The following is a 27168-nucleotide window of genomic DNA, read 5'->3' on the forward strand; positions in this document are numbered from 1 at the left end:
CAAATTAATTTCATAATCGATTAGTTGTCGATTAATCGATTAGTTTTTTCAGCCCTAATTATTTGTAGCCACACTTATGTGTTCCCTTACTTGGGCTTTATTGTTTTACTAAATAAAGCTTTACCTCAATCAGCACAAATAAATGAATAATATTGTCTCAAAAATTATATATAAAACAAAAGTAACTATCTGAAATACTCCAGTTGCTGCTTAACACTCAAAAGTGTTTTCACTCACTTCAATATAAAATCAACAGTGTATATATGGTGCAGCGCAACTTGCAACAAATTAACAAACACTTAAAGTGGAGTTCCACCCAAAAGTGGAACTTCTGCTCTAAGGAAGCCTGACCCCCCTTTTTTTGGGGGGGAGGTTCGGGTACTTAGTTTTCACAGGTACCCAGCTCCCACTTCAGCTTCGGGCCACCTAGGCGACTCCCCCTCCCTCCCAGCAATCTTCTGGGACACATCACAGGTCCCAGTAGATTGCCCGGCCACTCAGCATGCGCAGCGCGACTTGCGCATTTGTGCAGTGCGCACCCGGCTATGAAGCCGAAAGCTGTCACAGCCAGGTGCCCACAGTCGTGATGTAGGCACTGCGGAGAGGAGCGAGGGTTCGGGTGGCCGCATCGCTGAACCGTGGGACAGGTAAGTGTGTTTGTTTATTAAGTCTGCAGCTACACTTTCTCATTCGTTTAGTGACAGACACAGCCTTCATAACAATAGGGTTATATCGCCTCTGTTAGGAGTAGGACTCCTGATGAGCACCTGGCTACGGCCCATGGGCCATCCTTCAGTCAGTATATAACCCCCGCCCTGCTCTAGGTATTCAGTTTTTTTTCTGCCTAGTCAGGAGCAAGGACCTGGCTCCCTGTTGGGACCTGTGGTTCTTTTGGATTTTTGTTTTATTTCTTTTATTTCTCTTTTTTTCTGTGATGATCTGCAATAAACTGCTGGGCTGGGTGACAGGCTGGATAGTATAGATCCTGGTAGTCTCCCCAGCCTGGCCATCGAGCGCGCGCGGACCTTAGCTCTGCGCTGGGTCAGTCGCCACAAGCCCATTCTGGATCAGGGCGGCCGGGAGATTGAGTCTCGCAGGGACACATGTGACTGGGCTACTGCTGTCTGGATCAGTGCCATGGCCGACAGCCACTCTGTCTAGGCGGGAGATGGATCTGTCTGGGAGTGTTACCCGCGCACTTCGCTGGAGCAGTACATAAGGGGCCCCCCACTTCTCCTCCCCTGGAGAGGTGGAGGCACGGTTACTCCCTGGGTTGGTCGGTCCCTCTGGGGTTCTCCTCCACCCCCCCAAACGAGGAGGATCTGTCTGGGAGTGTTAACCGCGCACTTCGCTGGAGCAGTAAGTAAAGGGCCCCCGCCTCTTCTTCCCTGAAGAGGTAGGGGCGTGGGTACTCCCTGGAGTGGTCGGTCCCTCCGGGGTTCTCCTCCACCCCCACCCCCCTTACCCGGGTGAGGTCCAGGCTTCTGGCCTAGGGGCTTTTTTGGACAACGGCCCTGTTTTCCACCTTCGGGTTTTTAGATTGGGAGGGTATCTGGGGTGAGGCCTGTAAGGAGAGTGTTCGGAGGTCCTGGGGCTAATTTAGGCCGCGGCTTTGCGGCCCACCAACTGGGCCCCACTCACGGCTGGTGGGCAAAAATTTAGGCCGCAGCTTTGCGGCCTACTGGCTGAGCTATCGCCATGGCAAAGAGTCGGCCCTGTCCCCCGCTTTTGCAGCCTGCCGCGTCCAGAAATTTAGCTTTTGCGGCCTACCGCGTTCCCCCTGCGGGCCGCGTGCTCGCGGCGGGTGGCTAAAAATTTTAGGCCACAGCCTCCCCCCTTTCTGAGGGGTGGTGCTGTGGAGGTCTTTGCCCCTTAGGTGAGGGTCCACGGTTTTGTGTCTCCTGTGGGTGGCCACGGTTTTGTGTCTCCTGTGGGGGGCCACGGTTTTGTGTCTCCTGTGGGGGGCCACGGTTTTGTGTCTCCTGTGGGGGGGCCACGGTTTTGTGTCTCCTGTGGGGGGGGCCACGGTTTTGTGTCTCCTGTGGGGGGGCCACGGTTTTGTGTCTCCTGTGGGGGGGGCCACGGTTTTGTGTCTCCTGTGGGGGGGGGGCCACGGTTTTGTGTCTCCTGTGGGGGGGGGCCACGGTTTTGTGTCTCCTGTGGGGGGGCCACGGTTTTGTGTCTCCTGTGGGGGGGCCACGGTTTTGTGTCTCCTGTGGGGGGGCCACGGTTTTGTGTCTCCTGTGGGGGGGCCACGGTTTTGTGTCTCCTGTGGGGGGGCCACGGTTTTGTGTCTTCTGTGGGGGGGCCACGGTTTTGTGTCTCCTGTGGGTGGGCCACGGTTTTGTGTCTCCTGTGGGGGGGCCACGGTTTGCGTCTCCTGTGGGGGGCCACGGTTTGCGTCTCCGGTGAGGATCCCCAGTCTGTGCCCCCTGTGAGGGTTTGTGTCCCTGTGAGGGGCCACGGTTTGTGTCTCCTGTGGGGGGCCACGGTTGTGTCTCCTGTGAGGGGTCGCCTATTTGGTGACCCACGTTTACTCTATGCCTTTCCTTATTTCCAGCCTTTGCTGTGGCCTTTTTTTTTTGGCAGGATCACGGCAGCGGTGATTTCGGTGATCCTATTGGATCCGGATGGGTGCCGGTGGTCTGGGTACGTCGACAGGGTGCGCCCGGTCGCCAACGTTTTTCTGGGCGACTGCCTTTCAGGAAGGACCTACGGTCTCATGGACCTTTCTTCCATCCTGTTTTTAAAGGCTCTGGTCTTCAACAGCCTGGCTGTGATGAGCCAGGTGCTGTGGTTTCCAACACAGTTGTTGGGGGGGATAGAGGAAATGGGCCTTGAGTACCATCAAGGCTCAGGTGTCAGCCTGAGTGATCTTTTTCAGCCTCTCCTTGTCCCGCACTTGCTGGTGCGTACCCTTTTCCAGGGGTTAGACGTCTGTTTCCACCAGTACGGTTCTTCACCGCTGTGGGGCCTGAACTTGGTAATGTCAGTTCTCCAGAAGTCTCTCGATCTCTTTTTCAAGATATTCAGGAGATTCCATTACTTTCTCTGGCTTGGAGGGTAATCTCCTGGGGCTAACACCTCCGCTCACAGAGTGTAAAAAAGGGGGCGTTATCTTGTCATTCACCTTAGTCAGGTTAAGGTGGTGCTTTGAGTTCCGTCCTTGGATTTTTATTTGAATAAGGACATTGTATTGTCTTTCCTGTGTCCCTAGTCAGCACTTTCCGAGGAATTTACCTTATCTGCCCTGAAGGGGTATTTGCAGACGGGCCAAGAAAGGGGCGTTCTGGTTTTGTCTACAACCCTTCTCTGGGTGGGGGGGCTGTTCTGTCAGGGATCGGGTGCCTCCTTTCCTGTTATTGTGCTTTTTTTCCCGGGCGCTTAGTGCTTCTTGGGCCTTCTGTCATCATGCATCCGTTGTGCAAGTTGCCAAGGCAACCACTGGTCGTCGGTGTACTGGTTCACAAGTCTACGAAGTGAATGAGTTGGCATCTGCGGATGCCTCTTTTGGCCGCAAGGTTTTTTTGCAGGCTGCTGGTTAGAGGGGTCTATGCCCTCTTGAAAGGGTATTGTTCAGGTTGGGTTCCAGCTTGTCCTGGATAAAGTTCCTGTTACCTAGTTGGCTCTTTTATTAGCCTTGGGATTTTTCGTTTTCCCACTCCTCATGTTGGCACTGCTTTGGGACGTCCCTATCGTTATAAAGGCTGTGTCTGTCAATGAACAAATGAGAAAATAGGATTTTTTACTTACCGTAAAATCCATTTCTCTGAAGTTCATTGACAGACACAGCACCCACCTCTCTGTGGAGTTCTTTCGATACTTCTATTAATGCTTGCTACTAAACTGAATACCTAGAGCAGGGCGGGGGTTATATACTGACTGAAGGACGGCCCATAGGCGTAGTCAGGTGCTCGTTTGCTTTTTTTCTGCCTAGTCCTACTCCTAATAGAGGCGATATAACCCTATTGTTATGAAGGATGTGTCTGTCAATGAACTTCAGGGAAATGGATTTTACGATAAGTAAAAAATCCTATTTTTTTTTTTTTTTTTTTTTTTAAGCTGTTGACTTTTAATAAACACAAAAACAGGTGGAACTCCGCTTTAAGTAAATGTGAATAACAGTGCAACAAGAAGTCCTAAAAGACAATGATTGCTACAGTCAGAGCAAACCAAAAAAAAAAAAGAAGCACATGACTTTCATTGTTGAAAGTCCATTTTGCTAGTAATTAAAAAAAATGCTGTGATCTTCCACCTCCATGTTGAAAAATAAAATGTGCTCATAAATAATCCTCCACCGGTGAATGGATGGCAGCTCACCGTATACTTGAACCCCTGTTTTACTAGTGGGTCCAAGTAAGTAGTTCCCTAAAGGAGGTAAAGTCAGACACGTGTCGTCCTGGGTATGGACTTCATCACCCACTGATGAACTCCATACCCAGGACAACATGCATTTGGTAATAAGAGCCAGACCCTCGGTTATAATCCTGTGGTCACCACCATCTATGCTGAAGCACGTTGGGAGTTTATCTGTTTATTATGCCGGCACAGCTGAGTGCCTTTTATTACTGACAGGAGGTGTTGGAGAGTAAAGAGCGGAGCAGAAGCATTCATCTGATTTTACCCCCTTTAGGGGACTGCTTACTTTGACCCAGTGGTGAAACAGGGGTCTAAGTATAAGGTGAGCTGCCATCCATTCCATTCACCAGTGGAGGATTATTTATGAGCACGTTTTATTTTTCAACACGGAGGTGGAAGATCACAGCGTTTTGTTTAAAGTGTAAACAAACACCCCTATCATTTTCAGCCAAGGAAGCTGCCATCTTTGCCTCTGTTTAACCACTTGCCTACCAGGCCAATTCTGACATTTCTCTCCTACATGTAAAAATCATCATTTTTTTTGCTAGAAAATGACATAGAACCCCCAAACATTATATATGTTTTAGCAAAGACCCTAGAGAATACAATGGCGGTCATTGCAACTTTTTATTTCGCACGGTATTCGCGCAGCAATTTTTCGAGTGCGTTTGTGCTTAAAAAAAAAAAAAAACAGTAAAGTTAGCCCACTGTTTTTGCATAATGTGAAAGATGAAGTTATGCCGAGTAAATAGATATCTAACATGTCACGCTTCAAAAGTGCACATGCTCGTGGAATGGCGCCAAACTTCGCTACTTAAAAATCCCCTTAGGCGGCGTTTTAAAAATTTTTACTGGTTACATGTTTTGAGAAACAGAGGAGGTCTAGGACCAAAATTATTGCTCTCGCTCTAACTTTCGTGGCGATACTTCACATGTGTGGTTTGAACACTGTTTTCATATGTGTGGCGGGACTTGCGTATGTGTTCGCTTCTGCGTGCAAGCTCACGGGGACAGGGGCGCTTTAAATTTTTTTTTTTTTTTTTTTTTTTTATTGTTAATTTTACTTTATTTTAGCGTGACACTTTTTTTTTTTTTTTTTTCCCCCCAAATTTTTTTTGATCACTTTTATTTCTACAACAAGGAATGTAAACATCCCTTGTAATAGAAATATGGCATGACAGGTGCTCTTTACAGTGAGATAGGGGGTCAATAGGACCCCACATCTCACCTCTAGGCTTGGGAGCCTGAAATAAAAAAAAAAATCACCTCTTTCCAGCCGAAGCGGCGCCGTTTTGTTTTAAACACATAGGCCGGGCGTGACATCATAACTTCACGCCCGGCCTCCAAACGATCATAGAGACGCCGGCGACCATCTGGTCTGGCGGAAATCTCCTATTCCAAACATCCGGGGCTGGCGGATCCTGTGTCTGACTCACTGAACGTAGTGGTGTGTCGGTCGAAGCACCGGAGGGCGGCGGGAGGGGGGGACGTCCCCTTTCGCCTCCCGTAAGAACGATCAAGCGGCAGAACAGTCGCTATGATCATTCTTATGGTGCACAGATTCGCCGGCTCTAAAAGACAATATCTGAATGACGCCTGTAGCTACAGGCGTCATTCAGATATCCCCGTTCAAAACCGAGGACGTCATTGGGCGTACGGCGGGCGGGAAACAGTTAATCTACAACTGCCATGATGCTGCACATGTGATCAGTTACGACACCAGCCATTGGATGGTTTGACAGTTTGGTTGAGAGCACAACCAATGGGAGTGTTACATTTCTGGCATGTGCCAGAAATGAAACAGTTCTAAGGATGGGTTTACTTACGCTTTAATTACTAGCGCAATGAACTGCTGCATCACTATAAGCGTCTTTTTTTTTTTTTTTGGTTTGGACTGAACTTCACTTCTTTATCTGATTGTAGCAATCATTGCCTTTTAGGACTACTTGTTGCACTGTTATTTACATGTATGTATGTTTGTTAATTTGTTGCATATATATATATATATATATATATATATATATATATATATATATATATATATATATATATATATATATATATATACATATATATACTGTTGATTTTATTGTTTTACTGGCAACATTGGAGGATGAATATGAACATTCTGCTAAATGGAAAAAAAAAGGAAAAGCAACCTTGACTACAGTATTTGCTGAGCAAACTCCAGAGATAATTGTCATATGTTGTCTTATTTTATTTTTGCTCATGAATCCTGTTGACAAAACCTTATATCCTATAACTTTGTTATTTTATTAAGTATTTGGAATCTGTGAGACCTCTGATGAATGATGAGGAATTCAAGCGTATGACGGCATTGGCCAAGGATTTTGAAGTGAAGCTGGCCCCCAAGCTGCAGTGGTACCTGAAACTGAAATCCTGGTGGGCATCGAACTATGTAAGAACACTAATCTTTAGATTAAAAAATGCTAAAAGTACACTGCTGTTTATTTTCTAAGATAACAGTTTTTCTTAGTGTATTTCTAGATTACATACTTGTCTTAATTTAATCTTACATAAAATAGTGTTAAGAGTTCTAAAGAAAGTAGTTTTTTTTTTCAGGTTAGTGATTGGTGGGAAGAATATATTTATTTACGTGGAAGAAGCCCAATTATGGTTAACAGCAACTATTACGCAATGGTAAGTATGAAAGTCAATAAACGAAAACCTCAAAATAAGCGGTTTTATTTGCAGAGTTTTTTTTCTAGCCGCTTCCCATCCAGCCGCCGCATTTATACTGCGGCAGGTTGGCTCCCCTGCGCAAGCTGTCGTAGCTATAAGTCAGCTTGCGGGGTCTGTATAGCAGGCGCGTGGGTGCCAATGCTCGTGGCCGACAGTCACGATGACCGCCGGCCACGAGCGATCATGAGCAGGAGACACAGAACACGGACGAGTGTGTGTAAACACACACTTCCCTGTTCTGACAGGAGTGACAGATCGTGTGTTCGTATTAGCTAGGAACCACGATCCGTCACTTCCTCTAGTCAATCCCTTCTCCCTTCAGTTAGAATCACCTCCCAGGTAACACAGTTAACCCCTAGATCACCCCCTAGTGTTAACCCCTTTACGGCCAGTGAAATTTTTACAGTAATCAATGCATTTTTATAGCATTGATCGCTGTATTAATGCCAGTGGTCCCAAAAACGTGTCAAAGTTATCCAATGTGTCCGCCATAATGTCGCAGTCACAATAAAAATCGCAGATCACCGCCATTGCTAGTAAAAAAAAAAATAATAAAAATGCTATAAATCTATCTCCTATTTTGTAGACGCTATAACTTTTGCGCAAACCAATCAATATATGCTTATTGCAATTTTTTTTTTTTTTACGAAAAATATGTAGAAGAATGCATATCGACCTAAACTGAGGAAAAAATTTAGCTTTCTAAAAAAAAAAAAAAAAAAAAAAAAAAAAAGGGGGATCTTTATTATAGCAAAAAGTACAAAATACTGTGTTTTTTTTCAAAATTGTCGCTCTTTTTTTGTTTAACCTGTTTCCTAAATTCAAGCTATTCGGTGAATCATAACTGTCACAGTTGCTTGTGTGCTTAACAAAACTGTCATCAAATAGCTGGTGTCATAATTGATCACTTGTAGGGGACCATGGCAACTGCAAATCAAACTGAGGCTAAAATGGCAGCTTTCCAAAAAATAAAACTGCGGGGAGATCCACAGTGGCTGAGAGTGTAATTGGTACTCTACCTGCTCAGCTTGGATATAGCTGGGGTTCCAGAAGCCATGAGAGGCATGCAGAAAAAGATGAACCAAGGGTTTAACCATTTGCCGAAATCACGTACCTGGCATCGCGCCCCCCCCCCGGTGCCTGAGATGGTCGGCTTCGTTAGGGGAGCGATCCAGGCTGAGGGAGAGACCACTCATTCGTGGCCACCCCCTCGCAATCGCTCCCAACGAATGAGAATCTTCCTCTGCTGCTGTATAGTAAACAGCGGCAGAGGAAGTGATGTCATCTCTCCTCGGGTCGGTATCTTCCGTTCCGGCGCCAAGGAGAGAAGACATCTGAGTAAGTGCACAACACAACACATTACAGTAAAACACACTAGGCACATTTTTCACCCCCGATCACCGCCCGATCACCCCCCCCCCCCCCCCTCCTGTCACAGTAGCACCAATAGCAGGTTTTTTTTTTTCTGATTACTCCATTGGTGTCAGTTTGTGACAGTTAGAAGTGGTAGGGCAGTTAGTGTTAGCCCCCTTTAGGTCTAGGATACCCCCCTAATCCCCACTAATAAAGTTTTAACCCCTTGATTCACCCCCCACCGTCGCCAGTGTCACTAAGCGATCGGTTTTCTGATCGCTGTATTAGTGTCACTGGTGACGCTAGTTAGGGAGGTAAATATATAGGTTCACCATCAGCGTTTTATAGCGTCAGGGACCCCCATATACTACCTAATAAAGGTTTTAACCCCTTGATTGCCTCCTAGTTAACCCTTTTACCAGTGATCACCGTATAACTGTTACGGGTGACGATGGTTAGTTTATTTTTTATAGTGTTGGGTCACCCGCCGTTTATTACCTAAGAAAGGTTTACCCCCCTGATCGCCCGGCGGTGATATAAGTTATGTTTTAGGGTCAGATAGGGTCTGCGTCACCCCAGGCAGCATCAGTTCAGTGCCAGTACCGCTAACACCCACGCACGCACCATACACCTCCCTTAGTGCATAAAGGGACAATATAAACTAGTAGTAATACAACTCCATGCAGGGACAACAAAAGAATATCCTTAGGACGATAGTATAGTATAATCATCCAAATATCAGAGAGCAATAACAAAAGAGTCCATAAAATACTCCTGTGAGATTCCACCATTCAAGCGTGATGTCACAACATGCCAGTAAAAGTGACTGATTGATGTGCCCTCCACCGATGTTAAGAATGGCCTCTCACCTGACAACCAGGACCCTTTAATTACAGAGGGTCAGATAGGCATTCCCATAAGGGTCATAGAGAGATGATGCACTCCAAATCAGCAAACAGAATTTCCGTCACAAAGCAGGTTAATGAGGATCAGGATAATCTCGAAAATATATGGAACACAGAAGAGGGACAAAAATAGTGCTCTCCGTATAGTAAGGTTTATTAAAAGAAGATAAATGATTGCACTTACAAAACGAGCACTTCACAAGTGCAAGTACAACAGCGATACACGATTCACAGGCTAGATGGAGCATGCGCGGTGGCCGCGGGTGACGTCACGACGTCTCGTTCTGGACGCGTTGTGTCCCAGTGGGCGGGGACTTCTTCAGCAGATAGAGAGACTACGTGGGCATCCGCGCTTTATACAAGGTGAGTAACCATAGAAATGGTAAACAAACCAAAGACGGCGCACACCAGAACAGAAAGACGATTCCGGAAGTGTCCCCTTGTGAAACATACAGGACAAACGGAACCAAATCTATGTGCACTCATCTAACAAAAATGCATCATTCCACAGGAACTAATGCAGTATACAAAATTAGAATACAATAATAAGAAAATATATGAGGAAATTCCCCTTTTTAATAAAAACTCATTTGTTTTAAAAAATATTTTTATCAAAAACAATCATTTTTAAAACTATTTATTTTTATTATTATAAAATGGGAGAATAAATACTTCTGTGCGTCCATCATCCGCGGCCATCGATTACTCCAATATAAAATCCTAACAATACATGATTACAATACCTGGGCAATAAAAATATTGCCGTATAGTACATAGAAAACCATAGATAAAATACCTTAACGGTCAGAGATAAAAAAATTACTATCAAACTCTACATTTAACCCCTCAGGGCAAAGTACTCTCGTTTCATATATCCAATAAGACTCTCTTTTACTTAATTGTCTGATAAAATTCCCCCCCCTCCAGTGCTTCATAACCCTTTTGATACCCCAGAATTTCAAACTTTTGGGATTCTGTTGATGGAATGCTTTGAAATGTCTGGACACATTGTGGGTCTTGAGGCCTTTTTTAATATTGTTGACATGTTCAGCCAATCTAACATGTAGGGGTCTTGAAGTTCTACCAATATACTGGAGCCCACAGTCGCACTCCAGCATATAGACAACACCTACAGTGTCGCAGGTGATTAATTGCTTAATGTTATACTCTTTGTTAGTGGCTGAGGCTAGAAATTTTTTTATTTTTTTAATATTTCCTTTGGAATGCCTGCACGGGACACATCTTCCACACGCATAAAAACCTCCCAAAAAGGAAAAAAGCCTGTCAGAGGTGGGAACTGGCAGATTTAGGACACCAGGGGCTAAATGGTCCCTTAGTGTAGGGGCTTTCTTGTAGATAAATTGAGGCCGGTCTGGTAATACAGGGCCTAGAACCTTATCCTGCTTCAGAATTGACCAATTTTTTTGTATAATCCTCTCAAATTTACGATATTGTATATTATAATCCAATACCATTTTGAAATTGTGGTTCTCTCCAGTAGGAACCTTAGTGGAATTGGAAATTAACTCCTTTCTATGCAGTGATATGACTTTTGTCACCTCTTCATCAAGGGCAACTCGATCATAACTTTTTTGTTCGAACCTGGAGGCGAGGACTTGAGATTGACTAATAAAATCTTCCACGGTAGTACAATTACGGTGTAACCTTATATATTGTCCCCTGGGGATGTTGCACAACCAAGAACTGTGATGACAACTCCCCAGGGGAATATAAGAGTTACGATCCGTGGGCTTAAAATAATTGGTAAGAGTAAAATGATCATTAATGATACTTATAGTTAGGTCCAAGAATACAACTTTTTCAGAGCTAATAGTCCATGTCAAAGATCTGTTTTTTAAATTGTTATTCAGAGATTCAACAAAGTGGTCCAATTTAGATCTTTCGCCATTCCAGATTAAGATAAGGTCGTCTATAAATCTCCGATAACATACCAGCTCTGGGGGGCGATGAAGGAATACTGCTTCTTCCTCCCAGTGGGCCATAAAAATATTAGCCACACTGGGAGCGAAGCAAGCCCCCATGGCCACACCCCTAGTTTGTAAATAAAATTCCCTATCGTACCAAAAATAATTCCTGGTTAGACAGAAATCCAGACAACTTAAAAGGAATTCCTGGTGCCCACCTGACATAGAAGATGAAGCGAGAGTAGCCCATATAGACACCCCCAGAGCCAATCCTGTCTATGAGTATGACCACCCCCGCCCCAATGAGCCCCCACCCCATTCTAATAATAACATGTATAGGAAATTTAACAACAAAAGGGGAAAAAATACTAGAGGAAAAGGCAGAGGAGGAGGTTCTAGGTCACATATTCAATAGGTGAATTTTCCCCGGGGTACCCATTATTATGATTCTTCATCCTATCAAAGGGGGCACCAATCTTATGAAAGAAGGGATAATTTTGAAAGAGGTAGTCCTTACCCCTCTCATGACAGACCTATTCCTACACATAATAGGTTTGCACCACTCACTGATTATACCTCACATGAGAATAATGATTTTTTAGGTCAACGGGGGGAACAGAGATACCCCCCCCCCCCCCGCAACATCAACCTTACCAAGGGGAACCTTGGAGACAGCCTGCACCATACACACCCCCAAATCCCGGTCCTCCCCGAAAGCGAAAACAAAGAGAGGAAGGAGAATACAAAAGGTCCAAACCACATCAGGTATAGGGATTTATAACCTTAGTCATGTCACGCTTAATGATGACGAAATGAAAGTTCTTGACCGAGGTTTGAAATTCACACCAATTAAAAATCTTAACAAATTTGATACCTATGTTAGTATTCAAAAATATATTAGAACTCTCAATATGAAAAAATACTTTTTATCTCATCCCTCTCAGGGATCGAGACTTTCTGTACAGAATCACTCTACTTTACGAAATAGGTCCACTTTTAATCCCTACAATTCAGATAAAAACATCTAGAAGTTTTTAAGAACATGGTATCCAATGATTTAGAGAAATTACATGTTAAAAGAATATCCGATCCACTATTTATCAAGCATGGCATAAAGTCTTTAATGGAACGTAAGGACATTGTGACCCACCCCGCGGATAAGGGGGGTGGGTTAGTTATTAGTAAAGAATATTATCAAGGTGAAATGTGTTGTTTACTATCAGATCGAGACACTTACCATGTTCTGAATAAAGATCCCATGTTGGCATTTAAAGATGAATTGCATAACATTATTGAGGATGGTAAGGATTGAAGGATCCTAAATAAAAAAAAGGCCTTATATTTAGACCCCCTGTTTTGCAGAACACCCGTCATTTATTTTTTACCTAAACTTCATAAGGATACTGTTAATCCCCCGGGATGACCCATTGTGAATGGGATCGATTCTGTTTCTGCTAGGTTGTGACAATATATTGATTTCTTTTTACAGCCTCTTGTTATGAAAACCCCAGCATTTTGAAGGATACTAAGCATATCATTCAAATTTTAGAAACTCTTGAATGCTCTCCTTATACTATTTTGGTTACAGCGGACGTTAGTTCCCTGTATACCATTATTAGCCATAAGGACGCCATGTCCTCAGTTGAATGGGCTCTCTCTTCTTCTATGTCAGGTGGGCACCAGGAATTCCTTTTAGGTTGTCTGGATTTCTGTCTAACCAGGAATTATTTTTGGTACGATAGGGAATTTTATTTACAAACTAGGGGTGTGGCCATGGGGGCTCGCGTCGCTCCCAGTGTGGCTAATATTTTTATGGCCCACTGGGAGGAAGAAGCAGTATTCCTTCATCGCCCCCCCAGAGCTGGTATGTTATCGGAGATTTATAGACGACCTTATCTTAGTTTGGAATGGCGAAAGATTTAAATTGGACCACTTTGTTGAATCTCTGAATAACAATTTAAATACATATCTTTGACATGGACTATTAGCTCTGAAAAAGTTGCATTCTTGGACCTAACTATTAGTATCATTAATGATAATTTTACTCTTACCAATTATTTTAAGCCCACGGATCGTAACTCTTATATTCCCCTGGGGAGTTGTCATCACAGTTCTTGGTTGTGCAACATCCCCAGGGGACAATATATAAGGTTACGCAGTAATTGTACTACCGTGGAAGATTTTATTAGTCAATCTCAAGTCCTCTCCTCCAGGTTCGAACAAAAAAGTTATGATCGAGTTGCCCTTGATGAAGAGGTGACAAAAGTCATATCACTGGATAGAAAGGAGTTAATTTCCAATTCCACTAAGGTTCCTACTGGAGAGAACCACAATTTCAAAATGGTATTGGATTATAATATACAATATCGTAAATTTGAGAGGATTATACAAAAAAATTGGTCAATTCTGAAGCAGGATAAGGTTCTAGGCCCTGTATTACCAGACCGGCCACAATTTATCTACAAGAAAGCCCCTACACTAAGGGACCATTTAGCCCCTGGTGTCCTAAATCTGCCATTTCCCACCTCTGACAGGCTTTTTTCCTTTTTGGGAGGTTTTTTATGGGTGTGGAAGATGTGTACCATGCAGGCATTCCAAAGGAAATATTAAAAAAAGAAAAAAAATTCTAGCCTCAGCCACTAACAAAGAGTATGACATTAAGCAATTAATCACCTGCGACACTGTAGGTGTTGTCTATATGATGAAACGAGAGTACTTTGCACTGAGGGGTTAAATGTAGAGTTTGATACTAATTGTTTTATCTCTGACCGTTAAGGTATTTTATCTATGGTTTTCTATATACTATACGGCAATATTTTTATTGCCCAGGTATTGTAATCATGTATTGTTAGGATTTTTATTGGAGTAATCGATGGCCGCGGATGATGGACGCATACAGTAGAAGTTTTTAATCTCCCATTTTATAATAATAAAAATAAATAGTTTTAAAAATGATTGTTTTTGATAAAAATATTTTTTTAAAACAAATGAGTTTTTATTAAAAGGGGAATTTCCTCATATATTTTTTTATTATTGTATTCTAATTTTGTATACTGCATTAGTTCCTGTGGAATGATGCATTTTTGTTAGACGAGTGCACATAGATTTGGTTCCGTTTTTGTCCTGTATGTTCCACAAGGATACACTTCCGGAATCGTCTTCCTGTTCTGGTGTGCGCCGTCTTTGGTTTGTTTACCATTTCTATGGTTACTCACCTTGTATAAAGCGCGGGTGCCCACGTAGTCTCTCTATCTGCTGAAGAAGTCCCTGCCCACTGGGACACAACGCGTCCAGAATGAGACGTCGTGACGTCACCCGCGGCCACTGCGCATGCTCCATCTAGCCTGTGAATCGTGTATCGCTGTTGTACTTGCACTTGTGAAGTGCTCGTTTTGTAAGTGCAATCATTTATCTTCTTTTAATAAACCTTACTATAGGGAGAGCACTATTTTTGTCCCTCTTCTGTGTTCCATATATTTTCGAGATTATCCTGATCCTCATTAACCTGCTTTGTGACGGAAATCCTATTTGCTGATTTGGAGTGCATCATCTCTCTATGACCCTTATGGGAATGCCAATCTGACCCTCTGTAATTAAAGGGTCCTGGTTGTCAGGTGAGAGGCCATTCTTAACATCGGTGGAGGGCACCTCAATCAGTCACTTTTACTGGCATGTTGTGACATCACGCTTGAATGGTGGAATCTCACAGGAGTATTTTATGGACTCTTTTGTTATTGCTCTCTGATATTTGGATGATTATACTACACTATCGTCCTAAGGATATTCTTTTGTTGTCCCTGCATGGAGTTGTATTACTACTAGTTTATATTGTCCCTTTATGCAATATGTTATGTCTGACTTAGCGCTGCACCTTATTTATTAATATTCATTTGAGGGATTTGTTTGTTTGACCCTGGTGTTCAGCTCCTCATTTCACATATACGCGCTGATTTATATTTTTATATTTAACCTCCCTTAGTGGTATAGTATCTGAACGGATCAATATCTGATCCGATCAGATCTATACTAGCGTCCCCAGCAGTTTAGGGTTCCCAAAAACGCAGTGTTAGCGGGATCAGACCAGATACCTGCTAGCACCTGCGTTTTGCCCCTACGCCCAGCCCACCCAAGTGCAGTATCGATTGATCACTGTCACTTACAAAACACTAAACGCATAACTGCAGCATTCGCAGAGTCAGGCCTAATCCCTGCGATCGCTAACAGTTTTTTTTGGTAGCGTTTTGGTGAACTGGCAAGCACCAGCCCCGGACAGCGTCAGGTTAGTTCCAGTAGCGCTAACACCTACGCACGCACCGTACACCTCCCTTAGTGGTAAAGTATCTGAACGGATCAATGCTGATCCGATCAGATCTATACTAGGGTTCCCAAAAACGCACTGTTAGCGGGATCAGCCCAGATACCTGCTAGCACCTGCATTTTGCCCCCCAGCCCAGCCCACCCAAGTGCAGTATCGATCGATCGATCACTGTCACTTACAAAACACTAAACACATAACTGCAGCGTTCGCAGAGTCAGGCCTGATCTCTGCGATCGCTAACAGTTTTTTGGTAGCGTTTCGGTGAACTGGCAAGCACCAGCGGCCTAGTACACCCCGGTCGTAGTCAAACCAGCATTGCAGTAACACTTGGTGACGTGGCGAGTCCCATAAGTGCAGTTCAAGCTGGTGAGGTGGCAAGCACAAGTAGTGTCCTGCTACCACCAAGAAGAAGACAAACACAGGCCCGTCGTGCCCATAATGCCCTTCCTGCTGCATTCGCCAATCCTAATTGGGAACCCACCACTTCTGCAGCACCCGTACTTCCCCCATTCACATCCCCAACCAAATGCAGTCGGCTGCATGAGAGGCATTTTCTTTATGTCCTCCCGAGTAGCCTTACCCAAGGAACCCCCCCAAAAAAGATGTCGTGTCTGCAGCAAGCGTGGATATAGGTGTGACTCCCGCTATTATTGTCCCTCCTGTCCTGACAATCCTGGTCTTGGCATTGGTGAATGTTTTGAACTCTACCATACACTAGTTGAGTATTAGTGTAGGGTACAGCATTGCACAGACTAGGCACACTTTCTCAGGGTCTCCCAAGATGCCATCGCATTTTGAGAGACCCGAACCTGGAACCGGTTACAGTTATAAAAGTTACAGTTACAAAAAAAACCCAAAAAAAATATAAAATAAAAAAAACAAAAATAGTTGTCTTGTCACGCATAGTCGTTTTATTGTGCTCGCTCTCTCTATTCTCTCTCTATTCTCTCTCTATTGTTCTGCTCTTTTTTACTGTATTCTATTCTGCAATGTTTTACTGTTATGTTTTATCATGTTTGCTTTTCAGATATGCAATTTTTTATACTTTACTGTTTACTGTGTTTTATTGTTAACCATTTTTTTGTTTTCAGGTACGCCATTCAGCTGCAGTGCGGATTTATTTACCTTGACAGCAACAGCGTTTGCTCCCATGATACATAAAGCCGTGACTCCAGCGCTGTCGGAGGTGATATATACCGAAGCATGGGGGGAAGCAGGGGTGAAGGAGCGATTTGCTCCTAACTTTTGGGGCAGATGCCCCCATGCTTCGGCATATATAAATGGTGCATGTATGCCCATCATTAGAAGTGGGTGGATGAAGGGAGGTATTCTAATGGTGGGCATTCAATCTCTTTTTTTTCGTTCAGCCCACAGGCTGCATGAAAAAAAGATTACAATATATGCCCAACAAGGACCAGCAACATACTGGTATGTTGCTGGACTTTAAGTGGTTATACCAGAATGATGCCTGCAGGTTTAGGTATCATTCTTTTCAGCCAGCGGTCGGCTTTCATGTAAAAGCAATCCTAGTGGCTAATTAGCCTCTAGACTGCTTTTACAAGCAGTGGGAGGGAATGTCCCCTCCTCCCACCGTCTTCCATGTTTTTCTCTGGCTCTCCTGTCCCAACAGGGAACCTGAGAATGCAGCCGGTGATTCGGCCAGCTGACCATAGAGCTGATTAGAGACCAGAATGGCTCCAATCATCTCTGTGGCCTAAGAAACAGGAAGCTACGAGCATTTCATGACTTAGATTTCGCCGGATGTAAACAGCGCCATTGGGAAAGCATTTTATCACGCTGATCTTGGTGTGGTCAGATTCTTTGAGGACAGAGGAGAGATCTAGGGTCTCGCGCAAAGGCGAAAGCAAGCGTTGATCTGGCGTCAAATGTAAACAGCAATTGCACCATGCATGTGAGGTATCACTGCGAAGGTCAGATCGAGGGCAGTAATTTTAGCAGTAGACCTCCTCTGTAAATCTAAAGTGGTAACCTGTAAAGGCTTTTAAAAATGTATGTAGTTTGTCGCCACTGCAGGTTTGTGCGCAGTTTTAAAGCATGTCATGTTTGGTTTCCATTTACTCAGCCTAAGATCATCTTTTTTATTTCATCAAACATTTGGGCAATATAGTGTGTTTTAGTGCATTAAAATAATAAAAAAAAAAAATGTGTTTTTTTCCCCCCCAAAAATGCATTTGAAAAATCGCTGCGCAAATACTGTGTGAAAAAAAAAAAAAAATTAAACACCCACCATTTTAATCTGTAGGGCCTTTGCTTTAAAAAAATATATAATGTTTGGGGTTTCAAAGTAATTTTCTTGCAAAAAAAAAAATATTTTTTTCATGTAAACAAACAGTGTCAGAAAGGGCTTTGTCTTCAAGTGGTTAGAAGAGTGGGTGATGTGTAACATAAGCTTCTAAATGTTGTGCATAAAATGCCAGGACAGTTCAACCCCCCCCCCCAAATGACCCCATTTTGAAAAGTAGACACCCCAAGCTATTTGCTGAGAGGCATGTCAAGTCCATGGAATATTTTATATTGTGACACAAATTGTGGGAAAATGACACTTTTTTTTTTTTTTTTTTTTTTTTTTGCACAAAGTAGTCACTAAATGATATATTGCTGAAACATGCCGTGGGAATATGTGAAATTACACCCCAAAATACATTCTGTTGCTTCTCCTGAGTACGGGGATACCACATGTGTGAGACTTTTTGGGAGCCTGTCCGCATACGGGACCTCAAAGACCAAGCACCGCCTTCAGGGTTTCCAAGGGTGTAAATTTTTGATTTCACGCCTCACTGCCTATCACAGTTTCGGAGGCCATGGAATGCCCAGATGGCACAAGCCCCCCCAAATGACCCCATTTTGGAAAGTAGACACCCCAAGCTATTTGCTGAGAGGTATGGTGAGTATTTTGCAGACCTCGCTTTTTGTCACAAAGTTTTGAAAAAAGAAAAAAAAAATACATTTTTCTTTTCTTTCTTCATTTTCAAAAACAAATGAGAGCTGCAAAATACTCACCATGCCTCTCAGCAAATAGCTTGGGGTGTCTACTTTCCAAAATGGGGTCATTTGGGCCATCTTGGCATTTTATGGCCTTCGAAACTGTGAAAGGTAGTGAGGAGTGAAATCAAAAGTTTACGCCCTTAGAAATCCTGAAGGCGGGGCCCTGTACGCAGCTAGGCTCCCAAAAAGTCCCCATACTCAGGAGAAGCAGCTAAATGTATTTTGGGGTGCAATTCCACATATGATCATGGCCTGTGTGAGCAATATATCATTTAGTGACAACTTTTTGTAATTTTTTTTTTTTTGTCATTATTTAATCACTTGGGACAAAAAAAATTAATATTCGATGGGCTCAACATGCCTCTCAGCAATTTCCTTGGGGTGTCTACTTTCCAAAATGGGGTCATTTGGGGGGGGGTTTGTACTGCCCTGCCATTTTAGCACCTCAAGAAATGAGATAGGCAGTCATAAACTAAAAGCTGTGTAAATTCCAGAAAATGTACCCTAATTTGTCGACGCTATAACTTTTGCGCAAACCAATAAATATACGCTTATTGACTTTTTTTTTTACCAAAGACATGTGGCTGAATACATTTTGGACTAAATGTATGACTAAAATTGAGTTTATTGGATTTTTTTTATAACAAAAAGTAGAAAATACTTTTTTTTTTCAAAATTTTCGGTCTTTTTCCGTTTATAGCGCAAAAATAAAAACCGCTGTGGTGTTCAAATACCATCAAAAGAAAGCTCTGTTCGTGGGAACAAAAGGACGCAAATTTTGTTTGGGTTCAGCATTGCATGACCGCGCAATTAGCAGTTAAAGCGACGCAGTGCCAAATTGTAAAAAGTGCTCTGGTCAGGAAGGGGGTAAATCCTTCCGGGGCTGAAGTGGTTGAATAGAAGCGTCAGATGGAACACACTGTAGTATAGGTACAACTTTAATTAATGCAAAAAAAAGCACATAGAAACGTTACAGCTGGCTAATGAGCCAAAATGAACAGAACCTTCACCAGAAATCTAAAAACATTATGGCAACGTTGTCACAATATAAATAAAAATAGCCCAGGCAAACTTGCGCACATTCACGGCTAGATGTTTAACAGTCTGGAAATTGTCTGGAATTGATACTAAATAGCGTAAACAAAAGTAAAAATACCGCGCTATACAACAACAAACCATGTACAGCTGCTGCTATAAGTGAGATACACCCAATATTATAAAGAAAAAAGAAACAATAGCAGCACTAAGATTGATAAAAATGTGAATAATAATAATAATTGGTGAGCATCAATGTTACACGTTAATAAATGAATCACTCAATTAATAATTGACATTATCTATAATGAAAAACCTTACCCCTAGGGGTATAGATAAATCAAAACATTAATTATTAAATAAGATATTAAATAAAGAATAATCAAGGAAATATTCAAAAATGTGCAAAAGTATAAAGTTCAAATATGATGCAAATAATTCCGTGACAAATCCACCACCGCATCCACGAAGTGACTACCATGAGAAATGAAGGCTTACCAAACAGCAAGCAAAAGAAGCTTGTGACCATAAACCCGGTCAGGGCCTTTATCCCAAGGCAGGCAGCTAACTCTGAGTGCCAAGCTGGTCTTAGGGACAGAGCGGATATCTCAGGGAAATTCAGCGTTCATCAGATGATATGACTGGTCAGCTAACTCTCTGGGGCTGGAGACCTCTGACATACCATCACCTGTGTGCAGAGGGTCCGATACAAGCTGAAGATCCTGTCCAGGTAAAACTGGAGCACCACTGGGTGTGGGTGGGGGCCCTGCTCTGAGAACCAGGGGCCCCTGTCTTATGTTCCATAACACCGTTGGAATGAACATCATCCAGGTGTGTATTGCTTAGAGCTCTTCCACACTGGGACTGTGCAGTGGGGCTGTATAGTGATCTTCTGTGATGCCAAACCAGTTCCGTGCTATCCAGCGTGAGGTGGGGGAAAGATCCGCATGGGTGTGGCAGGAGAGCTGGGCTGTAGAACACCGAGATGTCAGTGCATTTTGTTCAACTCTGTAAGCTTTGTCAGAACAATGCAGTGGGCTTCTCGGCATGCTTATAAACTGAATACTCCTCCCCTTCAAGATTTTTCACTTTTAAAGGGCCACTGCCTTTAGTATTAAAAATCAAATCCGTTTGAAAAAGTGTTATTACATTTCGAATCTGTGATGATAATACTGGTATTACTACTACACATTCTAACCAGTTAAGTAATTCATCTACAGCATTCATACCAGACAATCATACTGTCAAGAGATGAAGCAGAATTCACAATTGGAAATGGAGGAGGAGATTTTTGGAAGGCTAAACCATCATATAATGTCCCATCCACAGTGAGGAGCATATAGTCCTACTCGTTGAGTACTAAGTGTATTATAACCATATATGGTTTTCTTAATCGTACATCATGGGACACAGAGCCATAGCAATTACTATGTGGGTTATAGGCCACCTTCAGGTGATGGACACTGGTGCACCCTAAGACAGGAAGTCCACTCCCTATATAACCCCTCCACTACTGGGAGTACCTCAGTTTTTTCGCCAGTGTCTAAGGTGTTGGTCACGAGTAAAGATGTGCTTTGCTGAGCTCCACTGGAGCAATCCTTGCTGGGGCCAGCTATGCAGCCGGATCCATTCAAAGTGTCTTTTTAGGCCGGATTGAATGGAACCTGGGCCTTGTGGCGGAAGAAACAAGGTTTAGCCCGTAACGCTTCTCTTTCTAGAGAGGTGGACCCCGGGATCCAGTGCTTTTGGTTTTTTCAGCCATAAGTTTAGTCTGGCGGGGTGTTATTACGGGTCTAGGAGTGCGGATCCCCTGATTAAAAAGGGGCCCCGGTTCCTGAAGGTTTTTTTAAATGGAGCCCACCGTGAGAGGTGAAGATTGGGTCTGTTGGTTTACCACAGAAAACCCTGCGTCAGGAAAGGTAAGTGGAGATTTCTAAGGAATTTTTACGTTTCTTATGAATTGTCTCCTTTAAAAAGTAAATGTTGTCATGCCTAAAAGTCACCTCTGGTGGCTGTATAGAGCACGTACCTAGTCATGCTTCCTCAAAGATCACAGTCTCAGCAGAAGCTGCAGATTCCCTCCGGCGAGCAGCCCAGGCCTCCGGTAAGATTGGGGGGGGGGATTTTCTTACAAAAAAACACCCCCCACCTGAACAAAGCTCTCCCCCTCTCCCTGAATAGGGGAATGCCAGAACAGTCGGCGATGCCGCTGCGTTTTTTACCACCCCTGCACGGCGGTTTGTTTACTGGGTCTCCTCCTCACCATCCCCCCCATTCACACGCCGATCCTGTCGAATCGGAGGCCCGCGCGGGAAAGACGCTCTTTTGAAAAGAGAGGGGGGGCACGATGTGACGGAGGGCGTGGGGCTTAGCGTGGCGTTGGCGTGCTGCAACGTCCAGCGCGGGAGTATGTTTTACATTTTTTGCTGGCTGCAGCTGTCGGAGGGACACAAGAGCAAAAAGGGGCATGTAAGAGGTTTGTGACACAGGCATTCCCTTGGCACATTTTCTAAAAGCATCAGGCTGAGCGTTAAAAGCAGCGGCAGTTGCTGGACTATTGCTCAAGCAGTGGATGCGATTTCTTCTGGTAGTACCTCCTGCATTTGTGCATCGGGCTATGGTCAGAAGGGGGGGGGGGTAGAAACACCCCAAAAAAGGGCTCAAGAGGGACTCCTTCAAGCTCTAAAAAGCCTAAACTCCTCTCTATGATGGCACCCTCCCCTGAGAGATCTGAGGTGGCTGGTCAGAGTGAGCCATCAGGGACATCAGGTGTTGCACCTGTTTCCAACACTGCAGCCCCTGTCTACGTTACTGAAGAAGTTTTTTCCTAAACCATATTAGGATTGGAGCAGAGGTTAGCGGCTTTAATCGCATCCCAGAGTGGGGTTAAGTGCGATAGGTCCCCTTCCGTTACCCAGGACCCTCAAGCTAAGGAGCCGGGGGCGGGAGATGATGAATTTAATAAATAGGTTAATTAATAGGTTTATCCAATTAATAAATAGTTTAATTGGATAAACCTTCTCATTATCAGCATCAATGAATTTATTTGTGCGTACAACATGCCAACAGGTATGGCAATGGACACATGGGAACATGCCCTTAGGACAGGGCATGTTCATCGGCCAATTATTAGATGGGGTACGTGTGAATTCTGAGTGCACCAAATTATCTTTTAAATTCCTTGCTCTCCTAGAGACCAGTAGTGGTCTTGGACCAACAATATTCGAGAGATCAGGGGATCTCGTCAAGATCGACCAATGCTTGGCCAGAATTTACCGGACCTCCCCCCATTGTGACCCAAAACGGGTAATAATTTGTACTGGTGAGATTTTCTGTGTGGTGCAGATCTTGTTTCTTTTAGGGGATAATGAGATCGCTATGCTTGGTTGATGAGGCCCTCCTGCGTGCCTGTCTGATGTTTTTATGGGAATAGTCCCTTTGCCTGAATCTCTTGTATAGTGAATCAGACTGAGATTGGTAGGCAGTCTCATTTGAGCAATTTCTCTGAATGCGGAGTAACTGCCCAGTTGGAATCCCCCTGATTAATGAGGGGGGATGGTGGCTAGAGGCCAAGAGAAGCGTATTAGCTGCAGTAGTTTTTCTAAACGTTTTGGTCTCCAGCCAACCACTATCAATGGCAATCAGGAGGTCCAGGAAAGGCAGGGTTTTAAGGTCCCATGTATATGTGAGCCTGATATTTTTATCATTTGCATTAAGCTCCGACATGAAATCGTGTAACTCTTGTACCCCTCCGTTTCAGATCATGAGAATATCGTCGATGTACTTTAGCCTCAATGATACGTGACCAAGGTACATCGGCGAATGGTACACCAGGGACTCCTCCCACCACCCCAGGTGGAGACAGGCATATGCAGGTGCCCCCATGGAGGTCCCCCTTATTTGTCGATGGTTTGCCCCTAGCGTTTGAAAACAGTTATGAGTGTGGGCAAATTCCAAAAGTTCCGGAATGAATTCATTCTGTGGTGCCATGGAGGGATGTTTAATTTCCAAAAAGTGGGCCACCGCAGCTATCCCACAGTGGTTGGGGATGGAGGTATAGAGGGACTCCACATCATAGTTGCCTAGTAGGTGAGGTTGAAAAAAGACACAAGTCCATCAAGTCCAACCTATGTGTGTGATTATATGTCAGTATTGCATTGTATATCCCTGTATGTTGTGGTCGTTCAGGTGCTTATCTAATAGTTTCTTGAAACTATCGATGCCCCCCGCTGAGACCACCACCCGTGGAAGGGAATTCCACATCCTTGCCGCTCTTACAGTAAAGAAACCTCTACATAATTTAAGGTTAAACCTCTTTTCTTCTAATTTTAATGAGTGGCCATGAGTCTTGTTAAACTCCCTTCTGTGAAAAAGTTTTATCCCCATTGTGGGGTCACCAGTATAGTATTTGTATATTGAAATCATATCCCGTCTCAAGCGTCTCTTCTCCAGAGAGAATAGCTTTAGTGCTCGCAACTTTTCCTCATAACTAATATCCTCCAGACCCTTTATTTAGCTTTGTTGCCCTTCTTTGTACTCGTTCCATTTCCAGTACATCCTTCCTGAGGACTTATGCCCAGAACTGGACAGCATACTCTAGGTGCGGCCAGACCAGAGTCTTGTAGAGCGGGAAAATTATCGTTTTATCTCTGGAGTTGATCCCCTTTTTAATGCATGCCAATATTCTGTTTGCTTTGTTAGCAGCAGCTTGGCACTGCATGCCATTGCTGAGCCTATCATCTACTAGGACCCCCAGGTCCTTTTCCATCCTAGATTCCCCCAGAGGTTCTCCCCCCAGTGTATAGATTGCATTCATATTTTTGCCACCCAAATGCATTAATTTACATTTTTCTACATTGAACCTCATTTGCCATGTAGTTGCCCACCCTATTAATTTGTTCAGATCTTTTTGCAAGGTTTCCACATCCTGCGGAGAAGTTATTGCCCTGCTTAGCTTAGTATCGTCCGCAAATACAGAGATTGAACTGTTTACTCCATCCTCCAGGTCATTTATGAACAAATTAAATAGGATTGGTTCCAGCACAGAACCCTGGAGGACCCCACTACCCACCCCTGACCATTCCTGTGCTCCCCATTTATCACCTCCCTCTGAACTTGCCCTTGTAGCCAGTTTTCAATCCATGTACTCGCCCTATGGTCCATGCCAATGGACCTTATTTTGTACAGTAAACGTTTATTAATTTGGGTTTATGTGCTTTGGTCAACCTACCACTAATGCCCCCAATACCACCCTCTGGAATATGTTCCGCGCTTACTATCTCTACCTCTGGCCCCCCCCCCCCCCCCATCGCCTAGTTTAAAAACCCCTCCTAACTTTTTGGACATCATTCCCAGCTGATTTGCACCCTCCTCATTTAGGTGCAGTCCGTCCCTTCTATAGTGCCAGTTATCGACTTAGAAGTCGGCCCAGTCCTCCAGGAACCCAAACCCCCCCTTATTACACCAGATCCTCAGCCACTTGTTTACTTCCCTAATCTCCCTCTTCCTTTCTGGTGTGGCTCGATGTACCGGTATTTTTCCTGAGAATACTACCTTGGAGGTCCTTTTCCTCAATTTAGCTCCCAAATCCCTAAAATTGTTCTTTAGGACTCTGCCTCTAACATTGTCATTGGTGCCAACGTGCACCATGACAGCTGGGTCTCCCCCAGCCCCTCCCAGTAATCTGTTCACCAGATTCGTGATGTGCCGAACCCGAGCGCCCGGTACACAGCATACTGTTCGGCGCTTCAGGTGTTTGTTACAGATTGGCCTCTCTGTCCTTCTTAGAATTGGGTCCCCTACCACCAGAATCTGACTTTCCTTTCCCTTCGCCCCCCCCCCCCACCCCACCCCACTCTCACTGGAGGAGTTCTTCCCCCGGCAGCTAGAAGAGTCCCTCAGCTCCAGCAGTCCTGGTCCCACCCTGACTGGTTTCACCAATGTCACTCAATGGAGCGTACTTATTGGGATGCTCCAACCGTGGATCGGCCTCCCTGGCATTTCCCCCCTTTACCCTTCCTGACTGTCACCCATCTACTCTTTGCTGGTGCCTGCACCTCTTTGTCTCCACCTGTCTCTGTGCTGGCCCCTGCTGTGTACATTCCTGGCTCTCCTTTAGTATGGAGGGACTTCTCAGTGCTGACAGTTGCTTCCCCAGATTCAGAACCTGGGCTTCCAGGGAAACTATGCGCTTAAATTTTGCACAGCAGTATTCACCCTCAATTGGAAGATCAAGGAACGCATACATGCCGCAAGAGTCGCCTCTCCACACCCGCCGGGCATCGTACCTATTAAATTTAATGAGAATCAGGGATTATACCCTGTCCAAATTACCTAACAACTAGCTTCCTGACACTAATACTCAACAAGACAATACACAGGTACTCGCAGACCTACGTGCACTCGCAGACCACTCGCAAGACTACGTGCACTCGCAGAACTACGTGCACTTGCAGACCACTCGCAGAACTATGCACTCGCAGACCACTCGCAAGACTACTTGCACTCGCAGAACTACGTGCACTTGCTGACCACTCGCAGACCTATGTGCACTCGCAGACCTATGTGCACTCGCAGACCTATGTGCACTCGCAGACCTATGTGCACTCGCAGACCTATGTGCACTCGCAGACCTATGTGCACTCGTAGAACTATGTGCACTCGTAGACCTATGTGCACTCGCAGATCACTTGCAGACCTATGTGCACTTGCAGATCACTTGCAGACCTATGTGCACACGCAGACCACTCGCAGACCTATGTGCACACGCAGACCACTCGCAGACCTATGTGCACTCGCAGACCTATGTGCACTCGCAGACCACTCGCAGACCTATGTGCACTCGCAGACCTATGTGCACTCGCAGACCACTCGCAGACCTATGTGCACTCGCAGACCTATGTGCACTCGCAGACCACTCGCAGACCTATGTGCACTCGCAGACCACTCGCAGACCTATGTGCACTCGCAGACCACTCGCAGACCTATGTGCACTCGCAGACCACTCGCAGACCTATGTGCACTCGCAGACCACTCGCAGACCTATGTGCACTCGCAGACCACTCGCAGACCTATGTGCACTCGCAGACCACTCGCAGACCTATGTGCACTCGCAGACCACTCGCAGACCTATGTGCACTCGCAGACCTATGTGCACTCGCAGACCACTCGCAGACCTATGTGCACTCGCAGACCACTCGCAGACCTATGTGCACTCGCAGACCACTCGCAGACCTATGTGCACTCGCAGACCACTCGCAGACCTATGTGCACTCGCAGACCACTCGCAGACCTATGTGCACTCGCAGACCTATGTGCACTCGCAGACCTATGTGCATTCGTAGAACTATGTGCACTCGCAGACCTATGTGCACTCGCAGATCACTCGCAGACCTATGTGCACACGCAGACCTATGTGCACTCGCAGACCTATGTGCACTCGCAGACCTATGTGCACTCGCAGACCACTCGCAGACCTATGTGCACTCGCAGACCTATGTGCACACGCAGACCACTCGCAGACCTATGTGCACTCGCAGACCTATGTGCACTCGCAGACCTATGT

General features: G+C 44.7%; 1 protein-coding gene across 3 annotated transcripts in view; it reads left to right on the forward strand.

The window, feature by feature from the left end:
* LOC141110711 (carnitine O-palmitoyltransferase 1, liver isoform-like) overlaps positions 1-27168 on the forward strand; it is a 196610-nt gene that overhangs the window by 70981 nt on the left and 98461 nt on the right. For all 3 annotated transcript variants that reach the window (XM_073602241.1, XM_073602239.1, XM_073602242.1), the window contains exons 6-7: positions 6641-6778; positions 6943-7020. In XM_073602241.1, the coding sequence (XP_073458342.1) occupies positions 6641-6778; positions 6943-7020 (216 nt within the window). The remainder of the gene's footprint in view (positions 1-6640; positions 6779-6942; positions 7021-27168) is intronic.

Source organism: Aquarana catesbeiana, linkage group LG10 (assembly GCF_042186555.1).
Source record: "Aquarana catesbeiana isolate 2022-GZ linkage group LG10, ASM4218655v1, whole genome shotgun sequence".
Classification (NCBI taxonomy): domain Eukaryota; kingdom Metazoa; phylum Chordata; class Amphibia; order Anura; family Ranidae; genus Aquarana; species Aquarana catesbeiana.